This window comes from Anser anser, assembly GCF_964211835.1.
Source record: "Anser anser genome assembly, chromosome: 1".
NCBI classification, from domain to species: Eukaryota; Metazoa; Chordata; class Aves; order Anseriformes; family Anatidae; genus Anser; species Anser anser.
The window spans coordinates 3,596,371-3,616,861 of NC_139720.1; the positions used below are offsets into that span (position 1 = coordinate 3,596,371).

Genomic DNA, 20,491 nt, shown 5'->3' on the forward strand with positions numbered 1-20,491 from the left:
GAGAAGTAGTTTTAAGTCAGTACATTGAGAGTTAAACACACAGGTTTAAGCATCCCTCCCTGCAAGTGCTACCTAGTTAGATAGTACTGTGCTCATCTGAATCTCTAATAGTGGAAAAGAGCAAGAACATCTTCATGGCTGACAGGTATTAATCTCAGAAAACAGCTTCTTAGTTTAAAGAGTGGGTCTAATTTCAACTTGACCATTTAATGAGCAAAAGAGGGCTATATATACACTCTGTCATCTAAAAACTTTGCCTTTAGTATCCGGGATTCACAGCCACTTCTGCCCAAAAGTTATCACCTTTGACAGTGACTATGCAAGAGAAAAAAAATCAAAGTCAAAAATCAAAGTCACTGCTAATTTACTGAATACCACACAATTGATAAAAACCCAACCTGTGATTTGTTGCTTGGATTTCATCCCAAGCCTATATTTACTGTTATCGTCATTGCTTTAACATAATGAGGGGTAGGACCATAACTTGGCCGAAGATCCTTGATGAAACAGCAGCAGCAAAATATTTATCCCCAAAGCCCCAATTCAGGTTATGGCGCACACAAGATGCGCCACGGTACAAATCAAACAAAACTCCTTGATTGCAGGTGATGTTTTCGGACATGGTGCAATGGAGAGGGTTATAAAATACTAAGGGAAAAAAAGAGCCAGGACTGCAGCAAGTCAGAGATGCTACTCAGGAAAGCCTACACAAAACGCTTCTTGGGCAGCACATTTTTTGAAGGTTAAACAGAAACTGCTATCGCATTAGGCACTGAGGGAGGGAAAAGGAAGAGCCCTAGACTGATAAAGAATTCAGGGAGTACATTCTTTCCTAAGAGACAGCAGGGAAAAAAGAAACAATTTCAGAAGCAGGCAAACAAGGTACCCAAAGCAGCCTTGCCAGCTGATCATTTACTTTTGCCTTTTGCCCAACACCTGGGAGACTGATATTTGTTATTAATAGAACAGAAAGACTGATTGGCTTTTGTTCTGCATACAACACACCTTATTTTTGGTGTCAGCAAAAATGCATATTGTGCTGGCAGACAGCAGCTTTGGTTATAAAACTGCTAGTACCAATAAAAAGTTCTTGGGACACTTTAAAAATGAATACTGATGTGCTATCTCTTGGCCGTGATTTATAAAAACAATTAAGAACAAAATACCTTTTTCAAGGACACAAAAGCCATTGAACATACAAACACATTCAATTTGAACCCACGGAGAGGTGCAGCTTTTCAAAAGGTTAGTAGCTACTCCTGTAAGATTTCAGTCTCTACAAAACAAGCGTGTTCTACAAAATTTAAGAGAACTGCTTTTGAAAGAATCCCAATCCTGTTGGCCTCATGTCAGTATCTTGCTTCCAGAGTTCTCCTGAAGGTAGCACACCCAGCTTTGCAAGTTGTTCCCCAATGTCTACTCAGGAGGCTGGATCTGCAAACCCAGCTCAGCAAGTCTGATTAAAACCAGATGAACCGTGCTTTGAGATTTAATAAAATATGCCTTAATAAATAAAATGAATTACTTTGCAAGGGTTTTTATGATTCTTCTGACTCAATTTGATTGGAATACCGGTAGTCAATGGCATTAGACAATGACGCTATTAAAATTTAACTGAGTGCAGCCCACGGCTTTCCCCCATCGCTGTCTTGTTACCTGGTACAGCACTCCTAAATTTCAGGAGGCTACGATCAAAATTATGATTCACAAACACTGAGAAGGTGGTGCATAAACAGGAACTTGTGCTAAAGTAGTGCAGCTGACCTGATGGTCAAACACCAGCTTTGGACCTCCATCCGCTGCAGTGTCTTCACTTAGTAGCATCCATGTGTTCGTATCGATATCGTAGCGATAGAAGTCACTTTTCAGGGACTTGCTGTTCCTCACGGAGGAATCCAGGTAGCGTCCCAGCGTGTAGATCTGCCTTCGCTGAATGTCAATGCACATTTTGTGACAAGATCTGGCACTGGGACCACTCTAATAAAGAAAACAACCACAAAAATAAAGAGTATAATACATTTAATACTGCTCTGGGTAGGTCTCTGCCCGCCCAACTCAGGGTGAATCAACATTAACAGCAACTGGAAATCCTTTGAGCACTCCGGAAAATGTGTTTCAGGTAAATACAGCATTAATATATAAATAGTGATGTAACAGGACATTCTGTAGCTTCTGTGCTTCAGAAAGGCAACAGCAAGATAAATAAATAAATTTTTACAAAAAGGTTTTATGTTAAAAGTTTATTATAAGATTCCTTGGAGATCAGACCGTTTCCTCCAGAAGCGATTCTCAGAGGTACGCGAAAGCTACTTGATCTTTTAAAATAACAGAAGTTGATGCACATGAGAGGCAAATTAAGATGTCACAGCCTATAAATAACTACATAGGAAGAAGATTAAGAAGTGCTCTCTTGCATGAGGCTCTGTTTTATTAATAGGCTGTTTTCTAACAGATCATAACCAGGCACTCCCACAAGCAACCAGATCCGGTAATGGGGCTGCGAAGGTAACAAAAGCACTCCCTGTCCTTCACCAGCAGATACGGCCACTCCAACCTCCAGCTACAAGGAAGTTTCCCACGGTAAGCAAAATAGCCGTGAATTACGATCTTCAGAGGAGCACAGGGGGACACTGTCAAATTATTATGCACTTAACCATGCAGGGGTGCTCAACTTAAATCACAGAGTAATTTACTCAGTGACATGAAGACGACGCTACGCAGTGCCAGGCTGTACGCTCTCTGCTACAGCCAAGGCTGATTTTGAAAGCCTTCATGCACTCGTCTTAAAGCACACAAGTGATGCTGTTGTGCTCCAGAATCCCAGAAATCAAGGCGTTTATTTACAAAAGATCAGTCAAAAGAAGATAAATGGTGGCACACTTATGGATAGATCGTATTTCTTATTACATATTTCATCTTAGATTATGTAATTTCAGTGCACATTTAAATGAGAGCCAGAACAAGGCTGTGCGGCTAACTTTGAAAATATTCAGAAGAGTCTGGAAGACAAGAAATAGAAACTGCATGGAAAGTGACCAGAAAGTTTCAAAGGTCAGTACTGAGAATCTGAACAGGCAGCCTGGAAACCAATCTGAAAAGTGAGAAGATTTCGTGTGCCAAATAAAAGTGGTAAGATGTACATACAGATGTCCAAAGTACGTAAGACTGAAAATAAACTATTATAATCTATTGAAAAATAAAGACTGTCCAGCTATTCAAAGTTGCAACATAAATTACCATTTGTCAGAAGCCTTACGGTTAATTAGTCGTGCCATACCAAATACTCACAGTATTTGCTCTACGTGCTACCAAATAGTGCCTCACTTAAAAATCTTTGTAATTGTATATTTCACATAAAAGAACTACTGAACCTATTACTGAAATTAAAATATACTGATGGAATACACTTCACTAAGTTTAATAAAAATACAGGAAACGATACATTTTTGTAATCAAAAGGCTTTAACATTCATGTTAGAGAATTCAATTTCTTGATTAAAGAATATTTACAGGAAACTGTTGTTTGATTTAACTGTAAACAATCTGAAGAGGTGAACTAAATTGTTCATATTTGGTAAATACGAAGAATTATGTCAGCAACAATTACAGCTTTGAGGATTAGTTACTTCATGGTAATTAAGATAATTTTCTTTTCTGAAGAAAAAGTCTAATAGAAGTGAAACATTAGCATGAAATCCTGAAATGCAGCAGAAGTTCATTCATTGCTGTTGTTCACGTGGAAGAAGCTGCCAGAAGACTGCAACGTGCTTCACCTTGTTCCTAGAAAATACAAATTATCATCTTCCACAGAACCCTATTCAAAACATGTGGGATGGTTTCTTTGCAGGAGAAGCACTGACCTGTGTATTCACAAAGGTTGCCTCTGATTCCCAAGAGAATAGCCCCTGCAGACAAAGTCCATCCATCTCCTGTTATGCAACTGGGACACTTAAGGATACTCCACTGTCCCTCTGCCAAGGAGCACGTTATTGCCTTGGCACAGCCACCATGCAGATGAAATATTAAGACCTGCCTGTCTGATACTGGTCCTTTCCAACTTTTGTCTCTGTCATTGCGTTTTTTTTAATTGAACCTGCTGATTTAGGTACCTTTCCACACTCCCACAATGCTGTATGGTCTCTTTGGGCTAAAGTAAATCCTACCAAATTTGCTCAAATCAAGTCTTAGGCACTTTCAGGAATAAATCTCAAAATTATTAATTTCCAAACCGGTCTTGCCTTGAAGAAGAGTTTCAGCTGAAATTTGTCTGAGCACAGGTGTGAGGCTTAGACACGCAGCACCTGCAACACCAGTTGCAAGATATTAGAAATCGCAGCCCAGGTACTGCATTGGGTAAGTAGAGAAGAAAAAGTTCAAATCCTAAGATTATGTCAAAACGAGAAAAGTCAGGAAAACCATGTTATTTATAAAGGTAAGAGTTATATATTTGTCATGTATCACAGACTAATACAAGCTTTTTTTAAGGTGTTATGTTTAAGGTGTTACCATTTGATCTATACAGAACACAGGCAGAGAAACTTCATCTCGAGTTCACTACCTTGAACTTCATTTCACCAACTTGCAGAACCTGCCACAGCAAGGACTGTCTCCTGTTGGATAGAAAGCTTCCTCCAATTCATCATCTGTTCTCATAGAAAACTCAAGTTATTCCTCTATACCATTTATGAGGTCACATGGAACCTGCCAAAAGCTTCCAACTGAGCCTGGAGGATTACCAATAATAAGTAAATAATGAATAAATAACTCCCTTAAACAATGGGGTTCACATGAAGGCTACTCGATTTGCCTACAGAAGCCCTTGTAGTATGAACATACTCCAACGGGAGACACAAAGTCCATTTACAAAGACAGAGATGGGCAGACACTGAAAAATGAATAAAAACTTCAAGGCACATGTGGTTAAATGAATCAAGAGCCCGTGGGCGGTTGCAAATGTTCATCCAAAGTGTATTTGATGCAGCTACAATAGGGAGCCTGTTGCTCAAACAAAGAACACACTGCTACAACTTGTCATGGAGAAAGTGACCCACCAAATTCAAATGGGAACGAGTTTGTCGATGCCAGAAGTGTTCAAGGAATTTGACCCCTTATTAAGTAAGAAGTGAGAAAAATGGACTGTAATAGCCGCGACTCTCTTTAACTTATGGTTGAAGAGATCAAGTATGGTTAGAGAGCAGAACAACCTTCTTTCCCCTCCTGCCAGGATGCAGACTGGTCCGTGATCCATGAGTTAATATCCCAACAGGAGTGCGTTGTACTAGACATCTCTACATCCTTTCTAAAATCTGGGGCCTTATTATCAAAACTGAACTGACAACCAAGTATTTATTTTGGTACCCGTTACTCCAAAGACATACTAGCTATCATTCCCAAACATCTGTGGTACTAGCGACAGTTTCACCTGCACGCTGATAAACCCAAGAGAAGATTAAACAAGCTCAAGTCATCTTGAGCAGAGCAGAAGGCAAATAATTTAGACTAGATTGCATTTACCTGGCTATCCCAAGCAGTAACAGGTCAATGCAAGACTTTTCATTAAGTAATTTGTCTTTAAATGTAGTTTCACTGAACTCTCTTCAAAAGTTGCTAGCACACAGGATCTACATTTTTTGCAAACGAAGCTTCAGGAACTGATGGGCTGATTTAGCAGAGGTCTTACTTTCCCAGCAGAGCACATCTAGTTATAACAGGCTCTAGTAAGTCACATCCAGGAACAGCGCCGAAACGATCTGAACAAATACTGCCTTTAGGAACTCTTCCCAGTTCTCATCATGACGCTCCTGGCATGCACACTGCAGAAACCACACGTGAAAGAAGCTTGTGACTAGGCTAAGTCCTTATTCAGACGGCAAACAATGAGTTACGCCGCTTCAGCCGGTCCCTCCATTTATGCCAAGGCTGTGGGGGCAATAATAAAGCATTAGCATATCACATTTCAAACCTACGGGACACCAAGCAACACCAAGCTCGGGCACTTTGGTCTCTGTGCGGCTCAATAAGCGGCCGCTCGGAGCTAAGACTAACCTGAACAAAGTGGCCCTCTGCCACCCAGCACCAGTACAATTAGCGCAGCATAATGACAGCGAGGACAGATTAAACGGTAGGCACCATTCTGAAGGGGTGCCAAGCGCCAAGCTCCTGTTCCCTACTCTAATACTCCTCCTCAAGCAGGCTGGGCTCGACTGCAACTCCTCCAGTCTCTAAAATAGAGATAAACCACCTGGAGGAGGATTTGGGTAGGGAAAGGAACAGCATGTCTAGCTAGGAGTCCCTGAGACAGCCTGGCAATCCTTTAAGTGCCCGGGTTACAACCGAGGCCAAATAGGATTTTTGGGTTTCGTCAGTCCTCCACGAAATTCAATTGTGCAACGCCAAGCGAATACACAGTATACTTTATGAAAAGCCTTCTCAACATGCTAAGCCACTTTATAAAATCTAATTAGAGCTTTCTTCATTTAACTTGCAAATGCTGAAAGCAATTATCCCACTTAAGGACTAACTTACAAAACGTTTTCAAAAAGCAACACAACGGCACGGAGAAACAACGCTGCCTCCTTAGAATAATTGATTTGTTCCTATGCAGGAGAGAAAGGATTGGGACTCCTCAGGGTAGGGTCTGCTCAAATAACTATTTATGCCAGAACCACCATGCATCATCTTAGCAACAGCATCCTGGCATGCTCTGCTAAGGCACAAACATGATAGCTTTTATTTTTCTGTTTCGTGTTTTAAATAAGTGTCCTACAAACCCGCCTCAACGTGAACAGGACTGCGGGAAGCCACCTCCACTGCCCACCCCCCGAACAAAAAAACTCGGGGAGTTTGGCTTCTTTCGGTTATCATAACCTTTTGCAAATAAAGGGTTTTCGGTTGCAAGAAAATCTGTTTTATTCAGACCGATCCAGATGAAAAACCTCAGGAGCGAGCCTGGACTCCGTTCAAGAGTCAGGGAAATAAAAACAAAGAACAGCTGACTAATTCTCCCTTCTTGGTGCTTTAAAAGACTGAATGGAATGTGAACATTGCCTCCAGTATAAAGTTCAAAAATAAGCGTCATGAGGTAAATGCTCTTGTCCTAAAGCAAACTGGGACGAGGACATATAAAGACACAAACAACCTACTTTGTTTCCCGTTCTGAGAGCAGGCTGTCATGCAACAAATAGTCCCTCCTGCCTACACACAACTGCAGAGATTAATTGGGCTCATTTTCCAGTTTCAGCGTGCATTTCGGCAGATGCAGAGGATAAGCCATTTCCTCCTCCCCCAGCACCACCCCGAAAAAAGGAGAAAGTTCTCCACGATCGTGAAAATAAAGGGAATTGCATGTTATCCCTGGCATTCAATCAAGTCTATACGCTTCTTAAGATTGCTAGTGCTTTAACAATGCCAGTGTTCAGGTAACACGTACTCCCTAAATGTTTAATCTAAGCAGTAGCTCAAAAGGATTTGCTTTACTTTAGATGAGCACTGAATTCAGAAAGAGAAACAGCTACAGCCATACAAAAGAAATGCAAAACAAAAAAAACCCTCACCCCCTTAGTTGCTCACAGAGAGCATTTTAAGTTCCTCATAACTTCAGATGCCAGAAACCTATCAAAAGAATAAATCCAGTGCTTTTTATGGTAACACAGGGCATCTGCATTGCCCATCAGCCCAAAACACAAGATAAAGTGAGTGGAGGCTGACGCATTGCTCTGAACGCCCGTACCATGACCAAGCACGTGCCACCAGTGCCAAGTCACGCAGCAGAGCCCGGCACACGCGTGCCCTATGGGTGGGTGCTGTCTGCAAAGGTTCCTATAGGGTGCGAGAGCCTCCCACAAACAGCACACCCCAGCTACCCTTCCCCACTCCGTACAATGGCAGAAATCAGTGCTAGGTCTCATTTCATGTCCATGACTTGACAGCTCCATCACTAGACTCGAAAACCAACCTTCAAACTGTGCTTCAAGTAAAGCAAAGGATTAAACTGGGATCTCAAATGTTTAGGAGCACAAAAGCCTAGCTCCAAAAAAAAAAAAATCCTGGATGTTCAATGTGCACTCCATTTGTTCAATTACTCTGCAGGTTTGCCTTAAGCAAAAGCTTTAAGTAGCAATGAAGCTAACAGCTACGCTAGGTTGGCAGCCACTCGTCTTCATTTTAACCTTAAGATACTCTTGCCCCTATTTATAGGGGACAACGGATATTCCTTACTTACTTTTATAGTTGCTGTGCCAGCTATAAAGAAGATTCTTTGAGAGTACACGAGTTACATATGTTCTGCCAATAAATATTTCGGGAAATCTATTAAGTGGATCAGAACCTGGCTAAGAAGCACAACACTTAAAACTCTGACCAGTGTTGGGAAGACATGGATATACACCACGCTTCACACAAAGTAAAGTTTGTTATGACACATATTAGGCTTGGATATCAGAAAAATTCTGACAAGTATTTGCAAATAGCTGGCTATTAATAAATCTCGTCTCGGCTAAGACAAGGAAGCTATCCGTCAGTCAGACAGTCGACATAGTATTTGAGCTATGGCTAATCTGCTTACGAGTACCCTCCTATAGCAATGCAACTAAATAGATTTAGTTGCAAAGTCCTTTCTGGGCATCTGACTCAGACATGATGGAGCAGATTAAAGTCAGAGGCAGCTTTTAGCACACCGTTTTGATTCATCTGTTCTGCTCACTTTAGATGGAAAAAAAAAATTAAACACGATTAAGCTTTTTGTCCTGAAGCATGTACACATTTGGGATAGTCAGTGCTGAGACTACACAGCCTCAAGCTAAACGTTCCCTACAGAGACTTTCTTTGCTTAAAGCACAATTAAACGCTCCCGTGTTCTATTTTTGAAAGGCGGTTCAATGAGCTTATAAATCAAATGATTAAGCTCAGAGATGCGCGGCGTGACCCTTAAAACAGGGGTGAGTGGGATTTGGTGACCCATGGGCAGGCCAACCCTTCCTGCCCTGCGTAAGAATTGACTCAGGCTGCCTGCTCCATCCCGCGGGGATCAGCACAGGTTCATTACAGCACGGAGGCTCAGTGCAGCACAGGAACGTTGCTATGAAAATGAGCAGAGGCTCGTGTTCTCCTCCCATGAAATTACCTGTTAATAATTAGTCTCTTGGCAGGCCCGCTTGAAGAAATAACTAATGGCAGGGTGTTTTTAGAAAGTGAATTAACTGGCATGCGACCTATCGGCTTCCGATGAACCCCGATTAATCCAACTCTGAAGAAAGAAAACGTGCCCTATAAATTGGCTCATGGATTATCCGAAGCACAGACATCCTGTTTTGCAAGCTGTATTTTGTGGGTTTACCTACTGCACAGAACAACTGTGGCAACCTTCAGCTGCAACACTGCCCATGCAGGGAGCCATGGTCCTGGGTCAATCTGAGCAGCGTGCTCTCACCTGGCTCGCTCACATGCCCAGCTATCATCAAGGACTTCCAGCACTGCATAACTACATGTTACAGCAAACCGAGCCATCTTATGACCAAGAGAATTTCTAGGAAAGTTAAAAAGTGAAAAGGAAAAAAAAATCCAAGCATGCAAAGAACAGGCAATAATAATTCTTTCATTTCTACGAAGGAGGTTGCAAGAACACGTATGAAAGTCTTGCTTAAGCTTCAGTTTACAGTCAAAAATGTTATCCAGCCTACGTGATCCAGCTTACAAGTGCAAACAGGTGAAGGAAGAAATACCTTTCTACAAAACAACCTTGCAATGGAAGGACACTACTTTACTGTACTACTCCTAACAAAAGGCACAATTTACCTGCAAACCAAGCACTACTCGCAGTGGTGAAATGTGAGTAGTAAAAATTGCAGTTTATTAAATTTTAACAAGCAAATTGTAGGTTTGTTACACATTATCTGCTCAGCTTTGCTTTCAGCAACACTGATGAAATAAAACAGACGACCCACCAGAGAACCAGAGCTTTCACCAGCTCTGAGAGCCGGGCCCTCAGGACAACATCCCTGGTGTGCTGAATTTCACTAACCCCATTAACAATTGCAGGATGTTGAATGAGGTCATTTCAAAACACATCCTAAGTTCACGCTGTCCTCTCATTACCAGTAACAAAGGTTTGCAAAAAGAAAGTCTGGCCAAGGGAAGGGTTCTTCTGTAGATGCAAATTATTCAGCTGAGCTGCAGACCCACAGGCTGGGAGGCTGAAGATCCTTTAACCAGTCATTTACTGACTCTTTAACCAAAAATACGTGAGAAGTGTCACGGTTTCCCCCCATTTACAAGGGCATAGCAGGGCTAGAAATAAGGGTTTTGCTCTTATTATAATTATCTTTGAAAAGCTGGCGATAGATCAATATGAACTTGTCAGTCTAAGTAGTTTATGACAGCCACAGGCTCTCAGACGTTTCTGAGAAAGTGAAGACAGTCTTAAGGAGAGAACAAAAGAGTAGTTCGTACCTAGAGGTGTTAAAACGTCGCTAAAGTGCTTGTACCATTTTCCCCTCGGGCTAACCCATGGCTATGAGATTGCCTTTCTAGGGATACAGGTACTAAGTAGAGTTTAACAGTGAACAGATGAAGCCTCCATTATAGCAACATGCAAAGAAATATACATATAAAACAGATTATTTATGTTAAAAAACAGCACTGTGGAGATGGCAATGCCTTCTTTTGAACTAAGTGACAGATGAGGAAAGATGCAGCTTGTGAAATTTTTGTTTATATCACCTTTCAGCTCTTCTCAGAGCACAACGTGGTTTTCCAGCTGCAGGAATGCATCAATTACCACTGAGGGCACCACACCGCTAGTCTCTGCTCTGTCACGGCTTCAGGAACAAGGTTTCTTCAATTTCTTCTACTAACCATACTGATCTCTTTCAAGTCCAAAAGCTCAACATACCCATGTGCTATCCTTTCAGCCAGTATTTGCTCTACAGACAGTCCAGAAAGCTTAAGTCCTAATCATCTTCAGAACCTGGTGGCAGAAATATGCCCATTCTTAGCAGCAGGAACCACAAAAACCTACCAGATTTTCAAATGTGTAATTATCCAGACGATTTAGCTAAGGATGTGTCTGTGATGCTACTTGAGAACGTCTCCCCTGTGTTGCCACACTGGGATAAAAACTGATGTTTCTTTAGAGATTCCTGCGTTTGTACAGCTTGAGGAGTGTTAATGTAATGGAAGCCTTTCACAGGCTGCTAGCTGAAATAAGAGTACTCCCAAGGCAAAGTTGACTGGTGTATGAAGTTACTTTCATCTTGTTGGCAAGAGAGTACACTTACCTCCCACCTTCTGCCCCTACCTTCCTCTGTTTCTTTAAAATCATTTTTTAAATCATTTTTTCCCCACGCAGTCAGGGGGGAACACAGGGTTCCACGGGTTCCAGCTGGCTTTTGTCTTACAGCTGCTAATTTTAGTGTCATTAAAACCCAAAGGGATGTAAATCAACATTTCTTAAGATCAATATCCTTCACTTTACTAAGTCCTTACCTGAAAGTTCTGTAATGCTTAAAGCAGTTTAAAAACGTGTAATCTTCCCCAAGACGCATTCGCTAGCACATCTCTGCGTAGTGCCTCATCTGTAATTCACAAGGGACTGGATGACGCAACACCTTCCTAATACAGCCATAAAAGTAAAATTCCAGATAAGGGAATCAGCCCAGTAAGCCCATTGTAAGGTAGTCAACGTGGTGGGCTTTGTTTTGTTTTTAACCAGAGCACAAATGCCACAGATCAACTATTCACGAGACGTTACTCCAAGGTATAAAAGTAGTTCTTCGCTTTGCAAGCCACAAACTTTGCAACTGAAGGCTTCATGACGCTTTGGAAGTCCACGTATAATCTGAAGACTGGCACAGGCAAGCCCCAAGACTGCCAAAATTTCGCAGCCTTCAGAACACCGTGCATAATGCATTTATTTAAGTACTCCCTTCTCTACGAGACTGGCTTCAAAATCCAAAAGGGACCTCCACACATGAAACATCTGGTGTTAGGAATAACTCAAGTTTGGCTGGTTTTCTGCACTTTTTGCATGCTGGAAGCAAGAACTACAGGCACTTAGCAATGGAACTCAATACCTTAAGACTCCGAGCTGTTTTAAACTAAGGATTATCTTTTGTTTTTTAAAAAATGCCAGTTAAAAGACAAATAAATAAGAGCTAAGAGGACAGAGCTCTTAGTCACACATGCTTGCATAAACAAAAAGTTACCTTTAAAAGCTGAAAACGTTTCAAAATTCTGAAAACAAGATACTCTTCAATAGGGTCTTTTTGTTTTAAGCTACCTATGTGGAAAGCAGTGGAGAAGCCAGTCAGATGTATCTAAAGGTTTCTCTAACATTTAGGAGAATGAATACAGGCTAGAACATTTTTATATCATTATCCTTCTATGCAGGGGGGAAGAAATAAAACAGGAATATTTAGGATCAGCCTAGAATACGTTTCATTGGGTTCACTTCAGCATCTGCCTTCTTCGTCCCTGATTTTGTAGGCATTTACACTACTTAGGAAGTTGGCTCAGAGGTATATCTGCAGGATCCAAGTTTCTATTGCAGGCTTTTTGGGACAGCTGCTTTCTCCCTGTGTGCTCTTGTGGTACCAGGCATCTCGTACAACTGAGCATCTGTACAACTGGAACTACTCGGATATGGCAGATTCAGTGCATTAGATCTCAAGTCCATAAACATTACAGTATTCAAAACAGAAAATCCTCAAGTCACTCAAAGCATCTTCCAAACTACATCACCATCTGCAAGAAGGAGTCAATATTTGAGACTAGTTCAAGTTCTACACTTCAAAACAGCAGAGAGTAAAAGCTTTACATGGATGAGCTGACGTATTTGAGCATCACCCCACTCCATAAAAAAAAATCAGGTGTCAGAAACATTTACAAATGCATAAAATGCTTGTGTGGTAATATGACATCGGAAACTTTGGGTAAATCAACTATGTCAACAAACGTAAAGCAAAGCATCCATACACCATAAAAAATTTAACTGGAAATACAATAGCAGATGAAATTCACCCTGGCTCTCACTACCTTAAGATCTTTCTACATTTGTCAGCTTTTATTGTCAGTATCCCGGAAAAGCATTTGATGTTAGCAGCAAATTGTCACCTTACCATATGCCGATTTTCTAGATCACTTTGAACCTACTGAACGGCAGGCACCTGTTGACCTCCGCTTTCCTTCATTGTGAGAAATGATTTCTCCTCTTAACCAATTAACCCATGAAAAGACCTTATCTGCTACCTAAGAGTCTTAGACAAGAAACACTTAAAAATTTGGGAAATAAGTGTCACCTAAACCATTTACACAATTTCCATGTCCTTCACAGAGCTTGTGCGCGAGCCTGAGAAAGCCAAAATGCGGATGAGTCAACATACCGTGCCCGACAAGCTACTACTATGCACAATAAAAATGTTTGAAGGAAGATCCTTCATCTCTTCTGATGTCTAGGAAGTACTGAAACGAGGCACAGCAATACTAGTGAAATACAAAATGTCTACTATCATGCTTCTAGATTCTCATTTATCAAATCTCCAAAGCCATAAACATCTCTTAGCATTATGATCCCGTAAGTCCATATAACTAGTAATTTACTCCAAATTAAATTTTTCCTACCTATCCACTTAAACTGCTCTCCTGTACCGACTTTCACTAAATTACCCTTTCCAAAAGAAAGTTACTGCTTGGAAACTAGAAATATTAGACACCAAAACATACACATTAAGTTTCCCTATTAATTGACACTGGCCTAGGACCAAAATGCCCAAAGAATGACAATGTTTGTTTTCTCAGAGCTATTTATTCTCAAATCCTGAAAAGGTCTACTAATCTACAACCACTAACAAACCCTGGAGACAACAGCATTTGTCAGAACATTCCACTCAGTTCAGAGGACAAGCTCTTAAAGGCTCTTAGGCTTCATGTATTTTGGCCATGCCTCATGCCAACTGATTTGTAGAGCTGATGCATGCCCAAGCACTCCAAGGAGGAGACAGAAGTTGTGGGGCCAGTTAAAAGGTCACGGTGTACCTCCCTTGCAAGGATGCAGTCGTGGAGGAGGAGGACTTGACAAGGACTACAGGAGCCTTGCTGGCTCCATACACTGCAGGGATGGTGGGGAAGGTCAAATTCAGGTCCGTTTGTCCATTGGCAGCTGTGATGTGTATACTAGTGGTTCAACTCAACATCACACTTGAGTCCTTAACACTTATTTAAAAAAAAAAAAAAAAAAGAACGTGGGTGATCAGTTCTTCCAGCAGTGCTGTGAGCATTTTTCCAACATAACGGCTATGGAAAATTAGCATTGGTAGTTGAACTGTTAAAAATCACAAATGCAATTTAAGGTGACAAAGAAACATTTCTCCGACTCGCTAGCAAATTCTGAAAAACAGCATCAACATGCTTTACTAAAAGGTCACCACAAGCTTTGTAACATGATGCCAAGGGGAAGACAACGATAATCTGGCATTGCAACAGAAGCTATCAGCTCCTTTAGCCCATAATGTTGCTCTGTGTTACCCTTAAGACGATGCTGGATAAGATGCAACTTTTACCGTCCTATGCTCTTGTCCAGGCTTAATTATTCAGTGGCTAATTTAACCGGTGTCACTGATTAATTAGAACAAAAAAAAAAAGCAAGAAGCAGAACAAGCACAACATAACACAAAAACAAGACTAAGTTCTACTTGAATCTACATTGAATATTTTCAGAAATTCCATGTCAACAGACATTTCCTTTTAGCAAATTGTTTGTGAACAGTTGATGTTCCTATTAGAGAAACATCTGGAGTCTTTGTTTTTGAATTTACTTCTCCATTTGAGATTGACCTTTTCATTTCTAAATCAAGTTTTATCCAGATCTAATTAAAAAAAATAAAATACTGCTGGACTGCTGTAAGTGCTAGCAGCAGCCAGTTCACAGTACTTCGGTAAGTCACCAAAATCTTGGACTATGCCTCAGTAGTCCACCTTCTGACATCTACTGAAGACTATATCCACATCTAAAACCCTTCTGGAACTCCATTTCTAAATCCACATGCTTTCTTCCCACTTTCCTCTATGAAGTATGTCTCTTTTTCAAAGTTACTCATACATTCAATTCAATCTTCCTTTTCTTTAATTCTCCTACCTTGCTTCCTCTCAGTCCAAGACCCTTCCATCTTCCACTTGAGTTTCTGGACCTGCCATCGCACTCTTAATTTTTTTTTCCTTCCAAAATTTGTCTCCTCCATAGCTGCCCTTTTTTGTATTCCTTCGTTCCCATCCCAGCATTACCCATGCTAGAGTCAGGCATGAGGAACTTGGAGAAAACATACGCTGCTTTTGGCACTGCTTGATGCCTTGCATCCCAGCCAGGCCTCCCAAGCTCTACAGAAGCTCAACCGGATAAGAAAGGATCCCAGCAAAAAAATAAAATGAATCCCTTAAAGAAACACCAGAACTACCCACCCCGGTATGGGCAGGAAGAAAGCACGGTCACCCCTTTAGACAGGAAGGCCCTATTACATTGCATTCCGAGACAAATGTACACACTAGGTAGGTACACAAAGCAAGAAGGAAAGTAAAAGAAGAGACAGTTAAAATTGGTTTTGTTCGTTTTTAATATTGCTGGTTCTTTACTTTCTGGAGCAAAGGAAGGTCTAGCTTTATCTTAATCTCTTTTGTCAACATGTGGTAAAGTCCCAGTTTCCTCGTAATTATGTCACACACAGCCTTTGTTATCCTAGGGATGTTACCCGTTAGGTAAACGGTGAGAACTTTTCTTCAAGTGAAACCCACAGCTCCAGATGTAAACAGAGGCAACACAAGCCCAGCCTACACCGCTGGACCCTGAAAGACCAAATCCAACTTGAGCATCTTATCAACTAAACAAGCATGGGGCCACAAGAATTACAAAGCTGTGAGCAGTGATGAAAAGAGTAAAAAAAAAAAATTACTCACAAGGATATGAAACATAAGGACAATTTTACCTTTATACAGCACTATTAAGACAGATACTAGAATATCACATTCAGTTTTGTTATAGCCCATTTTGTAAAGGATGTTGAAAACAGTATGTGCATGCCAAACAGGTTTGAAGGCTAGGGAAGTGCCTTACTGCGAGATTTTCAGCTCATGCTATTTGTCCTACTTGATTACAACCTCTAAACACCTTTGCCAGGAAAAAAAATGGCAATATTCAAGTGTTATTTAATCTAGCGCAGAAGCTCATAAAATAAGCTAGTGACAAGAACGTGGAAAAATTCAAATGAGAAGACATGTTTATGCCTTTTTCAAATAGTTGGGGAAATCAACTCCTAAATTTATCTGTCAGAAAGTAGTGGAATCTCAAACTTCTCAGACCTTCAGGAAGAGTCTACATGAATTTCCTTAAGTTATGCTCTGACAAACAAGTAACGAACTTGGAACGCAATAACTACAGGAAATTTTAACATTTCACAGTATATAGTAATGTGAATTACATGAGCCAAAGGTTCTGGACCTTTTTTGTTACCTCCTATAACCCAAGCTACATTAATTTCAGAGGTTTCATACGTCAAATAGCAAGCAAAAGAGGCCAAGGAAAACGGCTTGAATGCCACAAAAACTCTTAGGATTGTGTGGCCTCTGGCAGTTACCCTCTGTTCTCTTAACTTCTATCTCGTAGTTGTCTATTTCTACTTACATTTTTGACAGAAGCTAAAAAAGAATTTATTTTTGAAGCTCAGAAGCAGCATCAGGTCTGAAATGTTTATTCAGCAGTCTGGTTGTTCAGTCCTATCAAATTATTAAACTCATGTTTTAATCACTGAGCTGATTTTGGTTGATCAGTCTGCTCTTGAGAAATAATGATTACTGGAGGGGAAAGGCTTAACACTTCAAATTCACATCCATTTCACGTTTTCCCAGGGTAAGCATTTCAAAAGTCTTCAAAACTTTATGGTCTGAATTTCGTGGTTCTTTCAGCACGCTATATATTAATACAAGCACTTCAGAAGCATGGTATTTTTTCTGTAAAATAACGCATATATATCAGAATGGATGTAGAACTTGCCTCTTTCTCTGTATCTCTGGATATACAAGTCCACTGGTTTTCCTTCACGCTATACGCCCAAAAGTCAGCCAGGTCTTGAGTTCCATCCCAGCCACCAAACAAATAAACAGTTTCTAATAAAAAAAAAAAGGAAGAACGTTATTTTTTTATTATTTTAAATAAAGAGAATACCTTTAAACAGGTTAATACCTATGAAACACTTGTGACAAATATACGAAACACTTGTGACAAATAGACTGTAGGTCTTAATGATCATCAGAAAAAAAAAGTGAAACCAATTCTTACAAAGCACCGTTCCTCTTTGAATGGAACCAGTCACCAGGACAGAAAGTAAAAACTGTCAAAAGTGTCAATTTTTAGTAATGGAAGTTTTCAGGACTGATATACTGCCAACTCGTGAGGAATCATTTTCTATTTCTGCTTTTACTTACAAGTCAATCAAATCCACAGCTTTCTGATTAAAACTCAAGACAGGCAAATTAACAGTATTTAACATTTTGGATGCCATGCGTTATTAGTCTTTGTCAGTGAAGTCGCAGTTTGGTCCCTGATTGATGTAAAACCTATAGCAAAAGACGACTTCTGAGAGAGCAGCCACAAAGCTTTTCTTTTTAGTCAATCCCTTATAAAGGAAAATTTACTTCAACTATAAAATCCTCTTCAAGGGGAATAGCTTGCATAATGTAATTTACCTGATGCCACAAAAGCCTGCCAGTAGAATAGTAACAGACATAATTCAACGTTCCAGGCCCATCTTTGGAGCACTTTACTCATAACCACTCGAAGCACACCAAGTTCAAAGGCTTCCCTGACTTGCTGATCAAACTAGATGAAGCCCCGAACATGGGAAGCATCTAAGAAGTCTGTTCTGACATCAAGAGATGACTAAACCACTTCCACTACTGAAACTTCACTATCTAGTCTCGAATACTAAAAATACCACATTTTCAGACTGCATTAAGACCCAACATACAACCAAGCCCAAGAAGAACAAGCCACTGAAGACTTGCAGAGCTTTGAAAAACTCCTTTAAAATCCACAAGCCAGTTCTATTATGAAGGTAACAGCCAATTTTTAATCCAACACCAATTAAAGAGCAGAGCTAGAAGTGCGATTATAAAATGGGAATAGTCCCTGACCCTCACCTACCATCAGGATAGTGGTCATCACCATGGAAAGGTTACCCTGGTTCATTAACTTTAATTACCCTTCCTCCTGGACTCAGGGCTCCCAGTGTTCCCTGCAAAGAGCAGGTCCCTTTGTGCGCATAAATTCTCACAGCTCACAAAACCCACATTACCACAACAGCTTCATTGATAGCCGAGGAAAATAAAAGATTTGGCACCAGCTAAGTATCCTACTGGGGCCTTGCCAAAACGTCATGCCTGCCTGCAAAGGCTTTGTCGTCTCGGATGAAATTTAATAGCAAACCTGAATGAATTTCATGAAAACTCAGATTTTAAGTTACCTAAACCAAGCTGGCAGAACTAAGTGGCATGTAAGCACCAAAAAAGGAGAAGAATCATATAGTTATAGGGTGAACCGTGAGCATCCACAGAATCCAAGAACAACATGAGTGTACATGGGACTGCGTACCAAATTTATTTTTCACCTTGATATAGAAACACAGTCCAGATGAAGAAAGGCTCCATCACTACCTAGACCCAGAATGACTATCATTGTGAATCTTATTACAGAATTACATACAATTTTATAGCAAGTTTCTGTAGTTTTACAGGAACATTTCTTAATATATAAATTCATCTGCTGCTGGTAATGCCAGGTAAATAGTTTTTCCAGAGTTCTTCTGAAGTTCATAACTGTTCTCCCAAAGTATAAGGAAAAATTAGTGGTTTTTTTCTTTCCCCTCCAAAACAAAATTTGAACTTTAATCTGTTCCACAACCAGTATCATACCTCCCACTCTATTTTTCAACTCGGGTTTTGTGGGAGGATAATCGTTCACTTTTCAAGCAAATCACCCACCAGGATGGACTCAGAGTACACATCCAGTATTCCCATGCATTTCCACAACATCTCATCAACGTATCAGCACATGCTCAAAGAGGAGGGCTGAGAAGGAATAGAGTATAAACTTGGAGGCAGCTGGAGTGTGAAGCTTGAGGGGAAACAGCAGTCTCCCATCGATGTAATTATTTCTACTTCAGTAGCACTAGGGAACTCAAGATGCAAGCAGGGCATCCCTCTCTGGAAGAGAAGAGATTCTTCCTTGTACCCAAGCGCTATGTAACACAGAAATATTGATATTGCTTTATTAAAGCAAGCCTCTCTTCTGCTTTAAGGACAGACTGGAAGAATTTTCAGATCTACCTGCAAGGCAACAAGAACAACATGAAAGCAGTTACATCTACCCGAAGCTTTTACCAGTTCTCCTCCAGCATCTTAGCCTTATCTCCTGCACATTCCTTGTTGAGCAAAAATCCAACACTTTGAATTAAATACGTTCGATGAAAATTTTTCAACTGCTTGTTCAGTCAGAAATGTTTCTGGAGTGTCTGAATTCTTCCCTTTCCTTACTCCCCAAAAGACTGGAAGGTACTGGAGCAATCCTCAAAATATCAGAGGAAATAATTAACGTATTTCCTGACGGCCCCTCTGCAAGTTCCATTCTTCAGAAGAGTACATTATGAAGCCTTCTTCAATCCCTGTTAAATCCCCAAAACCCTGGGGAAGCTTCAGTTGAGGCCAAGGCCGGCTTTTCCAACTTCTCTTGACTCCGTCTTCACTGCATGGTGAAATCCTTGGTGGGATTCTGGCACAGCAAGTCTTCCTACCAGGATGTAACATGGCAAATTGCTAACATCAGGCTGGTGAAAGATGTTTGGTCTACTGCAGCATCCCTGTTTCATCAGGGCAATGAACGCACTACCACCCTGGTGATTCTTTAACTAAACAATTTGGTCAAATGGTATTTCCATGTGCCTGCTAGAACAGTCCTCCACAGGTTCAAAATTATTTCATATGCGAAGACCCCTGGGAGTCACCTAGTTCAAGAGTCCTCTCCCCAACCCCTCAGAGTAGAACAGGATGTGCAGGGACATATTCAGCTATGCTCCAAGGATGATATTTCAGAATATCTGGACCCCTGCTCCAGTTACTGACCATCTTCATTATGATATTTTTTTTTGGTAGTATCTAACTGGAATTTCCCTTGCTGCAATTTCTGTATGCTGCCCCTCATCCTATTCCTGCACACCCCCAAAATGAACGTCCATCTTCTCCACACACTTCCACCAGCTAGTTGAAGACAAGTAAGTTCTCCCCTGAGCCTTTTCTTCCACAAGCAGAACCAAACCAGCTCCCCGAGCATCTCCTCGTACACCAGGTGCTCCAGCCCCAACCATCCTTTCACTGGACTGAGTTTCTGGAGGCCACCACCTTTATTGTACCACAGCACTCCATAGGCAGCCACACAAGTACCACGTAGAGGGACATCATC

At 40.9% G+C, this 20,491-nt stretch overlaps 1 protein-coding gene across 2 annotated transcripts in view; it reads right to left on the reverse strand.

Annotated features, from left to right (window-relative positions):
• MKLN1 (muskelin 1) overlaps positions 1-20,491 on the reverse strand; it is a 94,265-nt gene that overhangs the window by 27,123 nt on the left and 46,651 nt on the right. For both annotated transcript variants that reach the window (XM_083830601.1, XM_083830602.1), the window contains 2 exons: positions 17,033-17,145; positions 1,765-1,977 (listed from right to left, as the gene is read on the reverse strand). In XM_083830601.1, the coding sequence (XP_083686727.1) occupies positions 1,765-1,977; positions 17,033-17,145 (326 nt within the window). The remainder of the gene's footprint in view (positions 1-1,764; positions 1,978-17,032; positions 17,146-20,491) is intronic.